The 15,920-nt window shown below is 48.5% G+C and overlaps 7 protein-coding genes across 7 annotated transcripts; 3 read left to right on the top strand and 4 right to left on the bottom strand.

Moving 5' to 3' along the window:
* The first annotated feature begins 8 nt into the window (after positions 1-8).
* F5891DRAFT_1281226 (Ca-transporting ATPase) lies at positions 9-5,220 on the top strand. Its single transcript, XM_041370457.1, has 20 exons — positions 9-658; positions 719-870; positions 916-1,121; positions 1,171-1,455; positions 1,534-1,651; positions 1,706-1,763; positions 1,821-1,838; positions 1,894-2,432; positions 2,538-2,759; positions 2,821-3,069; positions 3,132-3,215; positions 3,269-3,383; positions 3,436-3,668; positions 3,723-3,837; positions 3,892-3,935; positions 3,987-4,220; positions 4,284-4,426; positions 4,477-4,740; positions 4,792-4,881; positions 4,938-5,220. Exons 1-20 carry the CDS (start codon positions 70-72, stop codon positions 5,092-5,094), a joined length of 3,915 nt encoding a protein of 1,304 aa, XP_041220825.1. The 5' UTR covers positions 9-69; the 3' UTR covers positions 5,095-5,220.
* A 351-nt stretch (positions 5,221-5,571) lies between these two features.
* On the bottom strand, positions 5,572-7,223 carry F5891DRAFT_1059287 (BAR domain-containing family protein). Its single transcript, XM_041362827.1, has 7 exons — positions 6,984-7,223; positions 6,872-6,932; positions 6,368-6,817; positions 6,192-6,312; positions 6,102-6,143; positions 5,964-6,052; positions 5,572-5,916 (listed from the first exon to the last, which is right to left on the bottom strand). The coding sequence occupies exons 1-7, from the start codon at positions 7,135-7,137 to the stop codon at positions 5,898-5,900; spliced, it is 936 nt and encodes a 311-aa protein (XP_041220824.1). The 5' UTR covers positions 7,138-7,223; the 3' UTR covers positions 5,572-5,897.
* Positions 7,224-7,343: 120 nt separating this feature from the next.
* On the top strand, positions 7,344-8,644 carry F5891DRAFT_1151657 (nucleophile aminohydrolase). The gene is made up of 5 exons (XM_041365153.1): positions 7,344-7,404; positions 7,457-7,610; positions 7,663-7,829; positions 7,883-8,057; positions 8,111-8,644. The coding sequence occupies exons 1-5, from the start codon at positions 7,349-7,351 to the stop codon at positions 8,384-8,386; spliced, it is 828 nt and encodes a 275-aa protein (XP_041220823.1). The 5' UTR covers positions 7,344-7,348; the 3' UTR covers positions 8,387-8,644.
* Positions 8,645-8,801: 157 nt separating this feature from the next.
* F5891DRAFT_1252345 (uncharacterized protein) lies at positions 8,802-11,842 on the top strand (the record flags this gene model as incomplete). The annotated part of the gene is made up of 12 exons (XM_041369911.1): positions 8,802-9,025; positions 9,077-9,185; positions 9,241-9,423; positions 9,463-9,603; positions 9,654-9,955; positions 10,005-10,149; positions 10,201-10,359; positions 10,411-10,599; positions 10,649-10,774; positions 10,829-10,944; positions 10,992-11,163; positions 11,214-11,842. The coding sequence occupies 12 exons, from the start codon at positions 8,802-8,804 to the stop codon at positions 11,373-11,375; spliced, it is 2,028 nt and encodes a 675-aa protein (XP_041220822.1). The 3' UTR covers positions 11,376-11,842.
* On the bottom strand, positions 11,478-13,634 carry F5891DRAFT_1151652 (uncharacterized protein; the record flags this gene model as incomplete). Its single annotated transcript, XM_041365152.1, has 4 exons — positions 13,472-13,634; positions 12,646-13,420; positions 11,896-12,591; positions 11,478-11,843 (listed from the first exon to the last, which is right to left on the bottom strand). The coding sequence occupies exons 2-4, from the start codon at positions 13,333-13,335 to the stop codon at positions 11,478-11,480; spliced, it is 1,752 nt and encodes a 583-aa protein (XP_041220821.1). The 5' UTR covers positions 13,336-13,420; positions 13,472-13,634.
* A 569-nt stretch (positions 13,635-14,203) lies between these two features.
* F5891DRAFT_1151648 (uncharacterized protein) lies at positions 14,204-14,598 on the bottom strand (the record flags this gene model as incomplete). The annotated part of the gene is made up of 3 exons (XM_041365151.1): positions 14,204-14,361; positions 14,422-14,509; positions 14,558-14,598. 3 exons carry the CDS (start codon positions 14,596-14,598, stop codon positions 14,287-14,289), a joined length of 204 nt encoding a protein of 67 aa, XP_041220820.1. The 3' UTR covers positions 14,204-14,286.
* Positions 14,599-14,839: 241 nt separating this feature from the next.
* F5891DRAFT_672891 (C-type lectin protein) lies at positions 14,840-15,686 on the bottom strand. Its single transcript, XM_041372733.1, has 4 exons — positions 15,620-15,686; positions 15,367-15,569; positions 15,159-15,315; positions 14,840-15,104 (listed from the first exon to the last, which is right to left on the bottom strand). The coding sequence occupies exons 2-4, from the start codon at positions 15,498-15,500 to the stop codon at positions 15,003-15,005; spliced, it is 393 nt and encodes a 130-aa protein (XP_041220819.1). The 5' UTR covers positions 15,501-15,569; positions 15,620-15,686; the 3' UTR covers positions 14,840-15,002.
* Positions 15,687-15,920: the final 234 nt, after the last annotated feature.

Here is a 15,920-nt window from a genome sequence, read left to right as displayed (position 1 = left end):
TTGGTTGCCCCAGACACGTCGGGTACCGACTGCGGTTAGGATTAAACTTTACACCCTCTCCGTTCTACAATGAATAGCGACGAATCGTTTTCAGCGTTGGTTAATACTGCCAATCCAGCAACGTCCGGATACAGGCAGCGAGACTCCAACAACCCATACATCCATTCAGATTCTACTACTAATAATATTACACCGTCTGGTTATCCTCCACAACCAAATCTTATGGATCCCTTCTTTGACGATGATGACGACGACGCTTCTCATTCTAACTTTACTATGTACTCTGCTCAAAGACCAATGCAGTCCCAGGAGAGCGGTCTTCCTCTCGCTCGATCAGCTGCACCCCCAGCTGGCATAGGGACATCTTCTACCTCTCTTGCAACAACACCTAACGGACAACCACAAGGCTGGGCATTTGACGACGACTCTCTATCCCCCGCGTTCTCACCTGCCCCTTCCTTCCCGGCAGAGCCCTCGATACCCATGCGCCCGCTCAAGCGACGCAGAAAGTGGAAATGGCCCTGGCAGAGGGACAAGGAACTCACTGCCGAGCGTGTAATCACCCTTAATAACGCACTTATGAATGTCGACTATTGCTCAAACTTTGTTTCAACGAGCAAGTACAACATGGTCTCATTTCTTCCCAAGTTTCTTACTGGTCTGTCCCGTCTGGTATCCCGTACACCACGAAACACTCACTGATGCATCATTCTCGTAGAACAATTCTCGAAATACGCCAATTTATTCTTTTTGTTCACAGCATGCATTCAACAGATTCCAGGTGTATCCCCCACGAACCAGTATACTACCATTGCGCCCTTGGCCGTGGTCCTCCTCGCTTCCGCATTCAAAGAAGTTCAGGAAGACCTTGTACGTTATTCCTCCAATCATTGACCCGTTCTTACCTCACCTCAGAAACGACACCAATCTGACTCCGAGCTCAACGCACGACTTGGTAAGGCCCTCTCCGGAAACACTTTCGCCGCACGGAAATGGAAAGACCTACGTGTAGGCGACATCGTGCGTGTGGAGTCAGATCAATTTATGCCGGCCGACCTGGTACTCATATCCTCGAGTGAGCCCGAGGGATTATGTTACATAGAGACTTCTAATCTTGACGGGTGCGTTCCTCCTTATATTTTCCTTCTTTCCCTAACATACGCTCTCCAGCGAGACCAACCTCAAAATCAAACAAGCTTCCCCACAAACCTACTCGCTCACCTCCCCATCCCTCGCAGGCGCTTTGCATGGTACATTGCGGTCAGAACAGCCAAATAACTCATTGTACACATATGAGGGAACATTGGAACTGTTGAGCGATATGAATGTACCGAAGACTGTATCGTTGGGCCCTGATCAGATATTGTTGAGGGGCGCACAGTTGAGGAATACACCGTGGGTATATGGGATCGTAGTGTTCACAGGTCATGAGACGAAGCTCATGCGAAATGCAACGTAAGCGGCTCAACCTTGTTCGAGCTTTAGTCCGCAGAAATTTTATGTGATGTTCTGCAATACTAAACTCGGGTACAGCGCGGCGCCAATCAAACGTACGGCAGTCGAGCGCCAGGTCAACACTCATATCATCTTCCTCTTCGTCTTCCTCCTTGCCCTTTCACTCGGGAGTACGATTGGCGCCAGCATCAACACAGTGTGTTTGTTCTCTCTACTTCACCAGAGATCGGGGCTGACAGACCTTTTGTAGTGGTTCTTGTCCGGCCAGCAATGGTATTTAGCAGAGCCAAGCACATTCACCGGGAAAGGTGAGTACAACTTACCGAGAAGCTTACCCTGATCGCCGACTGATCGCATTTGATCAGCAAAAGCATTCATCGAAGGTCAAGCATATTTATTTTTTCTACCTACTCTCCCTTACTCATTCAATCTCTCCAGACATTCTCACCTTTATCATCCTCTACAATAACCTCATCCCCATTTCACTCATCGTTACCATGGAAGTCGTCAAATTCCAACAGGCCCAGCTCATCAACGCCGATCTGGACATGTACTACGCGCCCTCCGACACGCCTGCGCTCTGCCGCACAAGCTCGCTGGTTGAAGAGCTCGGACAAATCGAATTTGTGTTTAGCGATAAAACGGGAACGCTAACGAGGAACGAGATGGAGTTTAAGAAATGCTCAGTTGCAGGGATTCCGTATGCGGACGTGGCGGAGGAGGGTGGGGAGGAGGGGGAGGGTACAAGAACGTTTGAGGAGTTGCGGGGGCTATTGCATGGGGACGCAGGGAAGCCAGTCGGTACGGAGGCGATTGAGAACAGAGAGCGGGATGTGGCTAGAGAATTCATGGTGTTATTGGCGGTGTGCCATACGGTGATACCGGAGGTGAGAGATGGGAAGATGCATTATCAGGCCAGTAGTCCGGATGAGGCGGCGTTAGTGGCAGGGGCGGAGATGATGGGGTATCAGTTCCATGTAGGTCGCTCATTCCTTGTTAAATACTGTTTTACACATTTCTTCTAACCCCTTCTCTACACCCCTGCATCCCTTTAATCACACTGCTTACTCACCCTTCCGCAGACTCGCAAACCCCGTTCTGTCTTTCTTTCAATCAACAACGCTCCTGCCGAGTACGAGATTCTCAACGTATGCGAGTTCAACTCGACGCGCAAACGTATGTCGACGATTGTGCGCACGCCCAGCGGTTCAATCAAGCTTTTCTGCAAGGGTGCAGACACCGTCATCCTCGAGCGTCTTGCCAAGGCGCAACAGTACACTGAGAAAACGCTTATTCATCTTGAAGTTTGTTGCTTTCCCCTTCAGTATTACCAATGTTCATTGTGCTCACCTAATCAAATCACAGGACTACGCGACTGAAGGCCTACGCACTCTTTGCATCGCATACCGCGACGTCCCAGAGGCCGAATACCGGCAGTGGGCCTCCATATACGAGCAAGCAGCTGCAACGATCAACGGCCGCGCAGATGCCCTCGACAGTGCGGCGGAGTTGATCGAGAAGGATATGTTTTTGCTCGGGGCAACAGCTATCGAGGATAAGCTCCAGGACGGCGTACCAGATACGATACATACGTTACAAATGGCCGGGATCAAGGTGCGTTTGTCACAGACATTTCATCATGATATCTATGTCTACAATGCTGATGTGGTACGTAGATTTGGGTGCTTACGGGTGACAGACAAGAGACAGCGATCAATATCGGCATGTCTTGTCGGTTGATCTCAGAGTCTATGAACTTGGTAGGTTGGGCATGCGGCGAAGATATTCTAGTGCTAATATTCTACCTCTACAGGTCATTGTGAACGAAGACAACTCGCGTGACACTGCGGATTTTATCCAGAAGCGACTTTCAGCGATCAAAAATCAGCGGAGTACGGGGGAGCTCGAAGATCTGGCTTTGGTCATAGGTCAGCGCGCGCACGAAATCAATTCATACCCTCTGACGCCCTTCCTTTGTAGACGGCAAAAGCCTAGGTTTCGCACTTGAGAAAGAGCTTTCCAAGTCGTTTTTGGAGCTCGCGCTCATGTGTCGCGCAGTCATCTGTTGCAGAGTATCTCCGCTTCAAAAAGCTCTTGTCGTCAAACTTGTCAAGAAGAACCAGAAGAGCATTCTCTTGGCAATCGGTGACGGAGCAAATGACGTGAGCATGATCCAGGCAGCGCATGTGGGCGTGGGGATCTCTGGAGTCGAGGTATGTGATCATTAGCGTGCGACATTGCATTTGTATTCAAAGCGATCTGTATAGGGTCTACAAGCTGCGCGGTCTGCGGATGTGGCAATTTCACAGTTTAGATTTCTCAAGAAGTTATTGCTGGTTCATGGCGCGTGGAGTTATCAGAGACTGTCGAAACTCATCCTTTGTACGTATATATTTGTTTATCTCCGTTTTACGCATGTTCATCACTAAGGACCAGACTCGTTTTACAAGAACATTACGCTTTACATGACGCAGTTTTGGGTACGCATCCGCCCGCTCACTCGCAAATGTCCAGCTAATATCACCTTGTAGTATTCCTTCTTCAATAACTTCTCGGGGCAGATTGCCTACGAATCATGGACGATATCATTTTATAACGTCATCTTTACCGTTCTTCCCCCTCTCGTCATCGGCGTGTTTGATCAGTTCGTATCTGCCCGAATTCTAGACCGATACCCACAACTATATGCACTCGGGCAGAAGAACGTCTTCTTTACCAAGACAGCATTCTGGCTCTGGGTAGGCAATGCGCTCTATCACAGTCTCGTGAGTCTCATTCCAAAGCGACAAAGAATTCAGTGATAGTGATGATGATGATGGCGTTTCTAGATTTTATTCACATTCACTGTGATTTTGTTTTGGGGAGATTTGAAGCAAGCGACGGGTTTGGACTCTGGGCATTGGTTTTGGGGTGCCATGCTTTACCTGGCTGTTCTCCTCACTGTCCTTGGCAAAGCCGCTTTGGTTTCTGAGTGCGTGTCCCTATTCTTGTCTTACCCTCGTATACTGATGCGTACTCTAGTTTGTGGACAAAATACACTGTTGCTGGTGAGCGCAAATATTCCTCTATGAACAATCATCCAACCGACATCTTTTCCTCAGCGATTCCTGGGTCGTTCGTTTTCACTATGCTCTTCCTTCCTTTATATGCCGTTGTTGCTCCTGCCATTGGATTCTCTACCGAATACTATGGACTTGTGCCTCGTCTATGGACTGATGCTGTGTTTTATTTTGTCCTCATCCTTGTTCCTGTTGTCTGCCTGAGCCGCGACTTTATTTGGAAATAGTACGTCCACCCCCGCTTGAGCGGGGTAACTATCTGACGCCTTTCATATAGCTACCGACGAACATATATTCCTCTTCCATATCATATCGCTCAAGAGCTCCAAAAGTACAACATTCCCGACTACCGTCCGCGTCAAGAACAGTGCGTGTCACTTCAAATAGCATATGCTGGTTGATGCTAACCCCTTATCATGTCAGATTCCAAAAAGCGATCAAAAAAGTCCGCGCCGTCCAGCGCATGCGCCGGAACCGCGGATTTGCATTCAGTCAGACAGAGAACGGTCGTCAAGATCAGGCAAAACTCATTCGTGCTTACGATACATCCAAGTCGAGCACACGACCATCGGGGTATTAGACACGAGAGAAGGCGTCATTTGCTCCATCTGACATTTATGAAATTGTATTGTATAACTGGGACTAATTCATACACCGCCATTGTAGAATCATTCTTCAATGGATTTATTGTTGTGTTGCCGTTTTCATTCGATGGTGATGGGACGACGTCGAAGTACCACCGTATTTTCGATTTGCTGCCGATCCATGTGAGTGATGGACAACCGCGCGTCTTTGTCCTCTGGTGAATTCCAGCTGGGAGTCAAATACATAGAAAGCTCGTGATTGACACCGGGAGACAGCAACGAAGCGTGGAAGTACTGTGTGATAAGCTTGGTACACTACAGGTGCGTAACAGCAATCAGGAAGTCGGCACAGGAAGTAAGGACCTGTAATGACAGTTTGAAATCCGCCAGCTGGACATTATTCATCTTGCACCAATATATAGCCTATAGCCTCCAATTCAATGCTAGATGACATCGTGCTCGTGGTTTGCAAGGTTAAGAGATGCATGTACTTGCAACGTAGTAAGATTATGTTAGCTCCAATGTACATCAAGAAACACCTTGATCAATTGTATGCACATGGACGCTTGTAAATAATAAGAACTAGGAGAAGGGGCAGGAAAAGGGGAAGTCTAGACGCCGTCTGAATGACTAGTTCAATCATTGATTAGTCGAGTACACCTCTATTATGACGTCCAAAGCCAGTTTGTGCATAGTGTTGCGATACGGAGACGTACAAGGACACCAGTAGCGCTAAATATAAAACTACCTAACAAGAGAATGTACATGCGACATGTCATGAATCTAATGTAAGGGTAATTCAGTGGTCGCGGGACTTCCTAACAAGACATGAGCGATGTCATTGACAGGGGAGGGAAATATTTACCTATATTCTCCCTCCGCGGCGACACTGAGCTCTTCAATTTCGCCTTGTGCGGAAGAGAGAGCTTCAGCTGCTGCTGCAAAGTAAAGCAGCTGCAAACCAAGGGTAAGCTTCGCGGCCTTCTTATCATAAGACACATACCTGAGCTTTCACAAGTTCATTGAGATTCTTCAGAGGTTCCGGCTACAAACATTAAGGCAAAGTGTTTAAAAGCGAATACTTGTGACATACATTCTCAAGAACTGTCTTCATGAGGGTAATGGCAACCTCAGTCTTCTGAACGAGGTCATCCTCTGCGTTCTCGACATCAAGCCTTGCCTGCTCTTGCTTAGCAGGACTCGTAGTTTTGAGACTGTATGAGAAAAGTGTAAGCACTTGAAGGACCAAAGCTTAGTGAAAGCAATGACGTCTGCTTAGCGGCATCCAACTCAAGTCTGCTGACGCGAACGGCTTGGCGTGCTTTCATTGCGACGTTAATAGACGTTGAAAGCGTCGTCTGCCACGGGCGGAGGTATTGGGCCTGAATCGATTCGTCTTGCTCGACGCGAGCTGATGCGATGTTGTCGAAAACATCTGCGTACACGGTTAGTGCTTTACCGAGTTTATCTTCATCACCAGCAGGGGTGCGTTGCATGGCGGCGGCGGCGTTAGTCGCAGCGCGACAGAGAGCATGAGGGAGAGTCTTGTGTTGGGAAACTTGCGGGGCAACAGGTGAGGGCGTAGGAAGATTGGTGCCCTTCAGGTTTGTAGCAGCGAAGTTTGTAATACCATGGCCAATAGTGGTCGAGAGTTCAGTAATAGACTCCTGAATTTGAGTCGGGTAGTCATACGACTCATTCTCATAGGCCTTGGTTACTCTGATTGAGGTGAGATATCAGGGCTGAGCTGATACACAAACGAAGTACACGAACTTGAGAAGTGCTAGGTGTGCCTGACGCAACGCGTCCACGCGAGCCTCCAAATCCTTGTACTCTGGAATAGATATTGGGATTCAGTATCCAAATTATAAAAGAGCTAGCCTACCTTGCGGCAACTCCGTGATTTCGTCTGGGGCAACTTGACCTAAACGCTCCCTGGTTGCCTGAACACTGGAGTTGAAGCCCTTTGCAAACTTGTTTGCGGACTGCCCCAGGTTTAGGCCGGAAAGACTCGATTGAAATTTGTTCCAGCCGTCCATAGTTGACTTGAAAATGATGATAATGATACAAGAACTAGGGAGATGAAGGGTTCGAACGTTCAAGATGTGGAACCTCTGAGTCTCTGACACAGCTAGAGCTGCCCAGCGGTGCCAATTACTTTCACATATGGTAATAGGTTCAAGGGGTCCTAGTCAGACGCGTAACACGAATGCGCAAGCTTGTCTACAAGCTTTAAGATTATCCTCCACAATGTCACAACAATCGGCCTTCAGTTCTTCTGGATTCGACTTTTCTAACTCTGTTAGGTGAGCAAGACATTATATTGTTTATATAGCTATTGTCTGAGTAGTCGTATAGAAATAATTTCCTCCAGGAGAAGGGCATGCCCCTTCCAAAGGCTACCAGCACCGGTACCACAATCGTAGGCTGTCTCTTCAAAGATGGCATTATCCTTGGTGCCGACACGCGTGCTACAGAAGGCGAAATAATTGCAGACAAGAACTGTGAAAAGGTCCGCTCTTGGAGATCAATACCATTCTGCTTAATCTAATATGCATCCCTAGATCCACTACATAACAGAATCGATCCGGTGCTGTGGTGCAGGTACTGCTGCAGACACCGAGTTTACCACCGCGTCGATATCATCAAATATGGAGCTCCATGCTCTGTCCACTGGGAGAAAGCCAAGAGTGGTCACTGTGATGACTATGTTGAAGCAATACCTTTTCCAGTGAGCCCAACTGTGTTCAGTATTCAATATCTTATTATTTATGCGATGTGTAGATACCAGGGCCATGTCGGAGCTGCTCTTGTCCTTGGAGGAGTTGATTCGACTGGGCCACATCTTTTCACCATCCATCCACATGGGTCTACAGACAAGTTGCCTTACGTGACCATGGGCTCCGGAAGCTTGGCAGCTATGGCTGTTTTTGAAAGCAGCTGGAAGCCAAACATGGAGGTACGTTTCACCGCTCTTATATGTGGCCGATGTTCAATCCTAGTCTCATCTAGCGCAACGAAGCTTTGGCCCTAGTGTCTGCCGCTGTGTCAGCTGGTATCTTCAACGACCTTGGCTCAGGGTCCAACGTTGATGCATGTATCATTACTGCCACGCAAACGGAGATGCTTCGCAATTTTGTCAAGCCCAACGAGCGGGTAGAGAAGGAACGCCATTACACATTCAGAAGAGGGACCACGGCATGGAAGAGCGAAAATATAAGAGATTTGATTGTTAACGAAGACATCACACTTGTAGGCGCCACCGGTGATGCAATGGACACTAGCTAGACGAGATCGGCAAATGATACTTGGATTCCTTTGCACACTGATACTGTCGGTGGTTTTCATGTAATTCTTCAATATTTCTGCTTATCAACTCGAAGACAAGCGCAACGCGAAAAGGTGAATGTTTGCGTTGCTCTCAGACTTTGTTCGCGAGTGCACGATGATTTGACATATAGCATTGTATTAATAACAATCTTGAGTCTGTCAGTTCTTCTATAGACGGGTAGTTCTCCATACTGTAGTTTCCTCTGATGGGCCGAGAGAGCTGATCGAGATTAACCGGTGAAGTTTTACTATTTTAGTACTAGTTAATGGACCGAGCTTACCATTTGTAGGTGTGTGTCCCTGTGAACATGGAGAGTCAAGTCAGTCAGCATCAAGCCTCATTGCAACTACCATCACTACCCGGGTCGACGACATGCCTGTCGTCCAGTTTGCGCCCTTTGCATCACTTGTTCAGCCAGGTTTTTGGCATGAGCTCACTCGCATGAAGATAGATGTCCTTCGTCTCTCAGAAGATGCTATTACCGTGAATGGATCATATTCCGTCGGTCGATCAATCAGAGATCGCGAAACAGGGCACGATATCGCTCTTGGATGTAACCTCACAGTAGGGGAAGACGCTTACCAGAAGGCACCTCAGTATGTCGCGATCGGACGCGCGTTGAAACTGATGTGCTGACTCTATCCTAGGTTGTCACCCATGTCCGTCCATACCACTGGCATCTTCAAGAACTTCAATACTATCGAGGACTTTAAGGCTGCAGATAAGGCTGCACTCATTAATGACGTCGTTTCCAAGGTGCGATCATGACTTGACGCGCCCGATAGCAAATGGTAATACTTGTCTCAATAAGATCTGGGACAGCATCATAACAACCAAAGACACGTCTCTCCTCACGCAGTTCTTACTAATAACATTCGCTGATCTAAAGAAGTATCAGTACTTCTACTGGTTCGCCTTCCCCGCGTTCGTGTCCAAACCAGCTTGGCAGATTTCAGAAAATGGCTGGAAGCAAGCGGATGAAGAGATCCAGGGTGTATGTCCTTCTTCGAGGAGCATTTCGCGTTCTTACAAGCACTTTCAGTTGGAATCTATTTATGACTCACTCCTCAAGACAACTCGATCATTCTTTCTCGTGAAGGAGATTGGCGGCATAACCGAAGTAGGGTCGATAGAACAATATGAAGAGTTCTTTGCTGGTGTTGCTCCCGAGAACGTAATTGGTGCATTCCGTCTCACGAGCCAAGGCTGACTCCCTTTGCACAGCGAGTAATCGGCTTTTTAGATCCATCTGCTCTTCCTGAAAACCCAGGTTGGCCTCTTCGGAACCTCCTCACCTTCCTTCGTGCGGTGTATCCATCGCAAACATCTTCTGTCCGAGTTCTTTGCTGGAGAGATAGCGAAAGACCCACTGCTGGAAAACCATGGAGGAGCCGGTTTGGAGTGGTCTCCATCGGAGAAGGAGATCCAACCACGAAACCTAGTGCTATAGGATGGGAGCGCCATCCGACAACCAACAAGCTCAGTGCTCGAGTCGCTGATCTGGCACCCATGATGGATCCGAAGAGGTATGTGTTGTCCAGCGATTCATGGTAAATACTGCTGATGGGCTTTTAGGCTCGCTGACCAAGCTGTGGACCTGAACTTGAAGCTGATGCGCTGGCGCATTCTACCTTCGCTAGACCTCGATAAAGTAGCATCGACAAGATGCCTACTTCTCGGTGCAGGGACACTTGGCTGCTACGTTGCACGTACCCTCATGGTTTGTACCGATAGATTCAAACCCACAGTCATGACTGATTTCCATCACTAGGGATGGGGTGTCCGTACGATTACTTTTGTTGATTCCGCGCGTGTATCATTTTCGAATCCCGTCCGCCAACCGTTGTTTGAATTCGAGGATTGTCTCAACGGCGGTAAACCCAAGGCTGCTTGCGCCGCCCAGCGCTTGACGAAAATCTTCCCCGGTATTGTAAGTCCCGTATCGCTTGTCTTTAACGATCTCTGATGACTTGTAAATTAGAATGCAACAGGCCATGATATATCTATACCCATGCCAGGCCACCCTATACCTCCGGCGTCCATTGAACAAGCGAAGAAAGACGTCAGGCATCTAGAGACGCTGTTCGACGAACACGATGTTGTATTCCTCTTAATGGATTCTAGAGAAAGCCGCTGGCTGCCCACTGTTTTGGGCGCCGCCAAGGGCAAGGTACGGCACAAGACCCTATGCATATTGCTCGTACTGAACCCTCGCGCAGATAGTCCTTAACGCTGCTCTTGGGTTTGACACGTATCTTGTTATGCGTCATGGCGCTCGAGCGTCTTCGACGACGGGCGATCGACTGGGTTGCTATTACTGCAACGATATTGTCGCTCCTGCTGATGTATTGCCTTTCAACTCTCCATACCGACACTCACTCACATATCTTTCCATACAGTCCTTGACGGATCGTACTTTGGATCAAATGTGTACCGTGACAAGACCCGGCCTTGCCTCGATCGCAGCTTCTACGGCGGTCGAACTCCTTGTCTCTTTGCTACAACATCCCGATGGGTAGGTCTTATTGTACGCCAAGACACTGTTCCTGATGTCATTCGCAGGCTTCATGCACCCCCGCCCCCTCCTCAAGCCAATGGCGCTGCTGCAGACCCTAGCACGTCGGACAGTGTTCTGGGTCTTGTCCCGCATCAATTGCGTGGGTTCTTGGCACAGTTCAGAAACCTCCCGATCATAGGTGCAGCATACGACAAGTGCACGGGTTGCAGTGAGACAGTGAGCGCCATCACTCATTCTCCGCATCTCTATACTCACCCATGGCTCAGGTTCTCAAAGCCTACGAGGAACAAGGTTTCGATATGCTCTTGAAGGCATTTAACGAGCCCGGATTCCTTGAAAAGTTAACTGGACTGGACAAGCTCTACAGCGAAGGTGATGCAATAGCGGAGAGTGTGGACTGGGACGAGGAGGATGAGGAGGACGATTAGATTCTAATGTTCCATGTAACAAACTAGTTTTTTGTAATTCTACGACTACTCAACTATTCCTGTACTTTTCTTGTATTATTTTTGCAACATTGCAATGTGGCACTATAACTTGCTCTGTAAAGGCGTTCCATTGCTATGGGGCTGGCCCAGATACCACAACGTCGCATCCTTCAACTCACTCAACCACTCCGTGACAATCTTTTCGCTAAAGACGTGCTGATCGTAGAAGACAAAATATTGCAGCTGCTGGCGCGCAGTTGACGCACCAAGATACAGCTTGGCAGGCGTTGAGTGTTGATGGACACGCCAGTACTCAACATAAAGTCGCGGTGTTTTGGCGTCCTCGAAAGCAGCAGCCTGCGGTGACCATGGCGCATAACCGGCCCGATGGGCGTGAGGCGTGCTGTGCAGCGGTGACAGGTAGTGCTCGGGAGGCAGAGGATATTCTGTGGGCAACATATGATCCATCTAGAATCGTAACGTTTAGTTCATTTGAATATATACAAAGAGAGTCACTGACATTGCCGAGAGTGGCTCCCACATGTGTGTATATCGGGTTCAAAGACTGAACGGATACACTTTTATCGCCGTCCTCTGGCTGAACACTGTCTCTCGTCTGCACCCGCTTCGAAGCGATGTCCCTCCCGGAAGGAGTCGAATAGCCTCTCATAGTGGAATTACTACATATGTCAACCAACCGTGGGTGCCCAAGCAGCTTCTGGGCTTGCGCCTTCACATTAGCACATCGGAGAAGAAACCGGTTGAAAGACATGAGATCCGGGAAGTCCGGTGCCCCATCAACAAGTTCCAACCTGTGAGGGTCTCCCCTAGACATGTTACCAAGAGGCATGAAGGGAAGCACATACTGGACGATGCCGGCGCCGAAGCCAACATCACCCGAGCCGCCCGTCTCAAACCAGTCCTTATCTTGATACGGGCGTAAGTTCACCGGCCCGCGGATATACATGGGCTGGCGCTTCCTGTACTCCCATTCTTCTTCCGAGATCTGGCCCCTGAGGTACCGTCGACATAAAACGCGTGCCATGGCAACTTGGCAGAGGGTATAATACGCAGAGTTCATGGTAATACCATAGCGGCGGCAATTGGTGAGAATGGTTGACGACACTGCTCTCGAAAACACTGAAACATGGTCGCGTTTTTTAGCGGAAGTATGAGGTGTGGATTCCCTGAAGTCTCCGGGGAGAGTGTGACCGCCCTGCTTCAATGCTTTAGCTCTCCTGTAAGGCACTACAAACTGAACACTAAAGACCTTGAACCGAGACATCCGTACCAAGTCAATTGCATAACCCAAAGCCCGCCTCCACCGTCTTTTGACAAGTGAAAGATCTCTAGAACCCAGATTGCTCTCTAAAGCCTTAAAATTATGCACTCTCTCGCCTAGAGGAATGTACGGTGGTTCAATCCGAGATGACAGTGTGTCAAAAAATGACCTAAGCACCGTGCTCGTGCTCGCTACATCTGTAATGCAGTGGGCGAGCATAACCACGACATGGAAATGGTCACTTTTATCTGTTCGGCGCAAAATATAGGCACGAGTAAGTAACTGAGATGAAAGGCGCCGAGGTCCATCCATAATGTCGTTTACGAAACATTCAGCATGGTGAAAGGAATTGACCTCCGTGAATGTGACATCATCAGGTCGAAGATTCATGACTGTTTCTTCACGGATAATGAAGCGGGGGCCAAACTCGTGTTCTTCCACTTCAGCCGCGACGAGGGGAAAGCGCTTTTTGACAGACACCCAAGAACGCAAGATATTCGATTGGGAATGAACGTCTTGATCGCTGGCTTGTGCGGTACGAAGGTGTATGTGCATCACGGTATCTGAGGTGTTTCTGGAGGCAGTCCAGTGTAAGACATTTTCTGAACTTCCAAGGGGGCGAAAGAAAATGCGCCGGCCTGGAGTAGAATCTAGCGACGTCCATGACTCGGAGGTCATAATGTTGAAGTTGATAGTGAGTCTAGAGGGAAGTGCAGGAGGAACTCAGAAGTAAGTGACAACGGACTAGTACTTATACCCTCTCCTCAAGCACGTATCAAAACCCTGGCAACGACTTCATAAGAATGTCACTCACTTTGACTGTTTTACGGAAAATTCGGACCCTAGCCTGAGAAGGTAATGCATGTACATACAGAAACTGTGAAACACCTTGACAACTTGCGAAGCGAAAGTCCAGCATGACCTAGAGTGCGTCCTGCTAGGTCATTGATGAGGAGCGTTTGGTCTACGAGGCTGTTAATATTTACATTTAGTAGTGGTAGTAGTAGTAGTAGCACCTTCAAGTTGCTCAGTAGTGAATTACTAAATAGACACAAACATAGCGCGGGGGAATGATCATTGAAATAATTTGGCCATGGCGACATTGCCGAGTCACGACAAACTCTCGAGGTCATACGCGATAGTTAAGCGTGAGCCCCCATGTATAGACCCTGGGTCTATGCCAGACACAGGGTCTACAAATAAGGACATTGATTTTTAAACTCGCGAGGCGGTTGGCACTGCAGTGACAGACCGTGTCAGTACTAGGTCGTGCTTGCCCACACCATTGACAGGATCGTACGATGGTAAGAATGTGGTAGTGAATCAGATCACGCGCAACAGGGCGAGCCTAGCTCAGTGTCAGGATATAGATAACAGCACGAATGCTACACAGTGCGGACAGGAGAGCATAAAGTTATAAAGAACGGGGAGTTGTAGTGTGCAATTTGTGTAGCATTGGAAAGATGAAGATACTTGCAAATTAATAGGGACACTCACCACATGTCGTTGTGCATGTTATTTCACGGAAGCCATGATCAAGTTTCCAGTTTCTCTTGCAATATATCAACCGACATTGTACAATACTTTGAACGGCCACGACGGTCGCCTCTTCCATCCTAATTGGAATCATCACTTTGACTCACAAGCACACACATCACCCTGCTTAGAACATTCACAATTTTCCCCTGTGCCAGCGCAAGAGCACTGCACCGAGTAGCAGTTAGTGTTATTACAAGACCAGCGTCAGAATTATTATGACTGTACCTTCTTTGAATGTGCGCTGTTGACGCATTTCTGGCAGTTACATTGGTTCTTTGGGCAAGCACAGCCAGTCCCTGAGGGGCCACAAGCTCTGTAAGAAAGTTTAAGTGTGAGATAGCGACAAGAAATCAGTACTCACGGGCATTCGCTGGCGCATGTACATCCACTGCAGGTCGCCATTATGGTTATTGTCAAAGGTGGTCGGAAAGTGCTGTCCAATATTATATATCCTATGTCGATAGGGGCAACATTGGCATATAGGGGTCAACAGGTCACGCGCTTAGTAATACGAGCCAAGTGTATCGTTGAAAGCTTCAAGCTCAAGCGCTCATGCACATGATCAATGGTAGGGACGAAGTTCAAAGCTGCAATTGTAGGGTCCTTCGAAGTTGTGGAAAAACGGTCAGCTCATCGTGCGAGATGTTGTAGACATTCTAACGGCAGGCTTGATATATATACTGAGTATGTGCCCATCTCCGAGTCAGAAACGACATATCGAATGTCGGCGAGAAATGTACAATACATTGTCTACTTACAGAATTGCTTTACAAAGAACCAGCATATTCATCCTCACGCATCATATACTATCCGCCCACCGACCCACGGGTATGGATAATTGTGCTGATAAAAGTTTCTAATCGTCCGCCGCCCAGCAAGGCGCGGATCGTAGCGTACGATGCTCCAAGCTGCATAACCCATTGTGTCAATCGACAGCAAGATGATGGACGGCCAAGACTTACAACAACATGGTGCTTCCCATCAAAGAAATCTACTGAGTACCCTGGGAAGTGTTCCGTGGGTGAAAATCCATCGTGGGTATCGAACGGCGTCGAAGTCCATTCCCAGACACCACCATTGCTTCCACGACCGCCGTTTGCCTCGAGACCAGTAGTCGCTCTTGTAACCAATTGTGTGAAATATGATAATTGGGAATGCATAGTGACTTACGGAACGGGGTGCCAGTTTCTGATGCCTACATTCGCGCCGCCCTCGAATCCAACCTCATATGTGTCGAGGAAGAGCCTTAGCTCCGGTTCGGTGGGTAGTCGCCCGCCTTTACTCTTCGCATATTCACTGAGCATATCGTAACTTGTAAGCACCGGCCAGTGCTTCGCGACACCTAGTGGCACAGGACCGTAGAGAGTGCGGACCTGGCAATTTTAATCAGTCCCAGCCATCCATAGCTGATTGAATAACGAACTTGAATTTCTTCCTCTCCTTCCACCCAACTGGGTGGCCAGACCGATTTCCTTCCTGTTCAGCCACCAAGCATAGAACTCTTCATTGCTGATTGGCCTCCACTCGGCATGGAATTTCCCCACCTGCACCTGTCGGGAAGGGCTTTCATTGTCCCAGCCAAACTCGTGTCCCTCAACCTGGTCGCACACGCCTTCATCGAAATCATTACCCTCGCAATCGTCGTGCCCAAATGTGATGGTAACAGGACCAAGAGTGACAGTCGATGAAGAAGGGGCTGTACGTGAGGCATCCCATTGTGCAGA

The sequence above is a fragment of the Suillus fuscotomentosus genome, assembly GCF_016647785.1.
Source record: "Suillus fuscotomentosus strain FC203 chromosome Unknown F5891scaffold_68, whole genome shotgun sequence".
Classification (NCBI taxonomy): Eukaryota; Fungi; Basidiomycota; class Agaricomycetes; order Boletales; family Suillaceae; genus Suillus; species Suillus fuscotomentosus.
The sequence above is the reverse complement of the archived record's forward strand: the minus strand, read 5'-3'. Positions and strand labels throughout refer to the sequence as shown.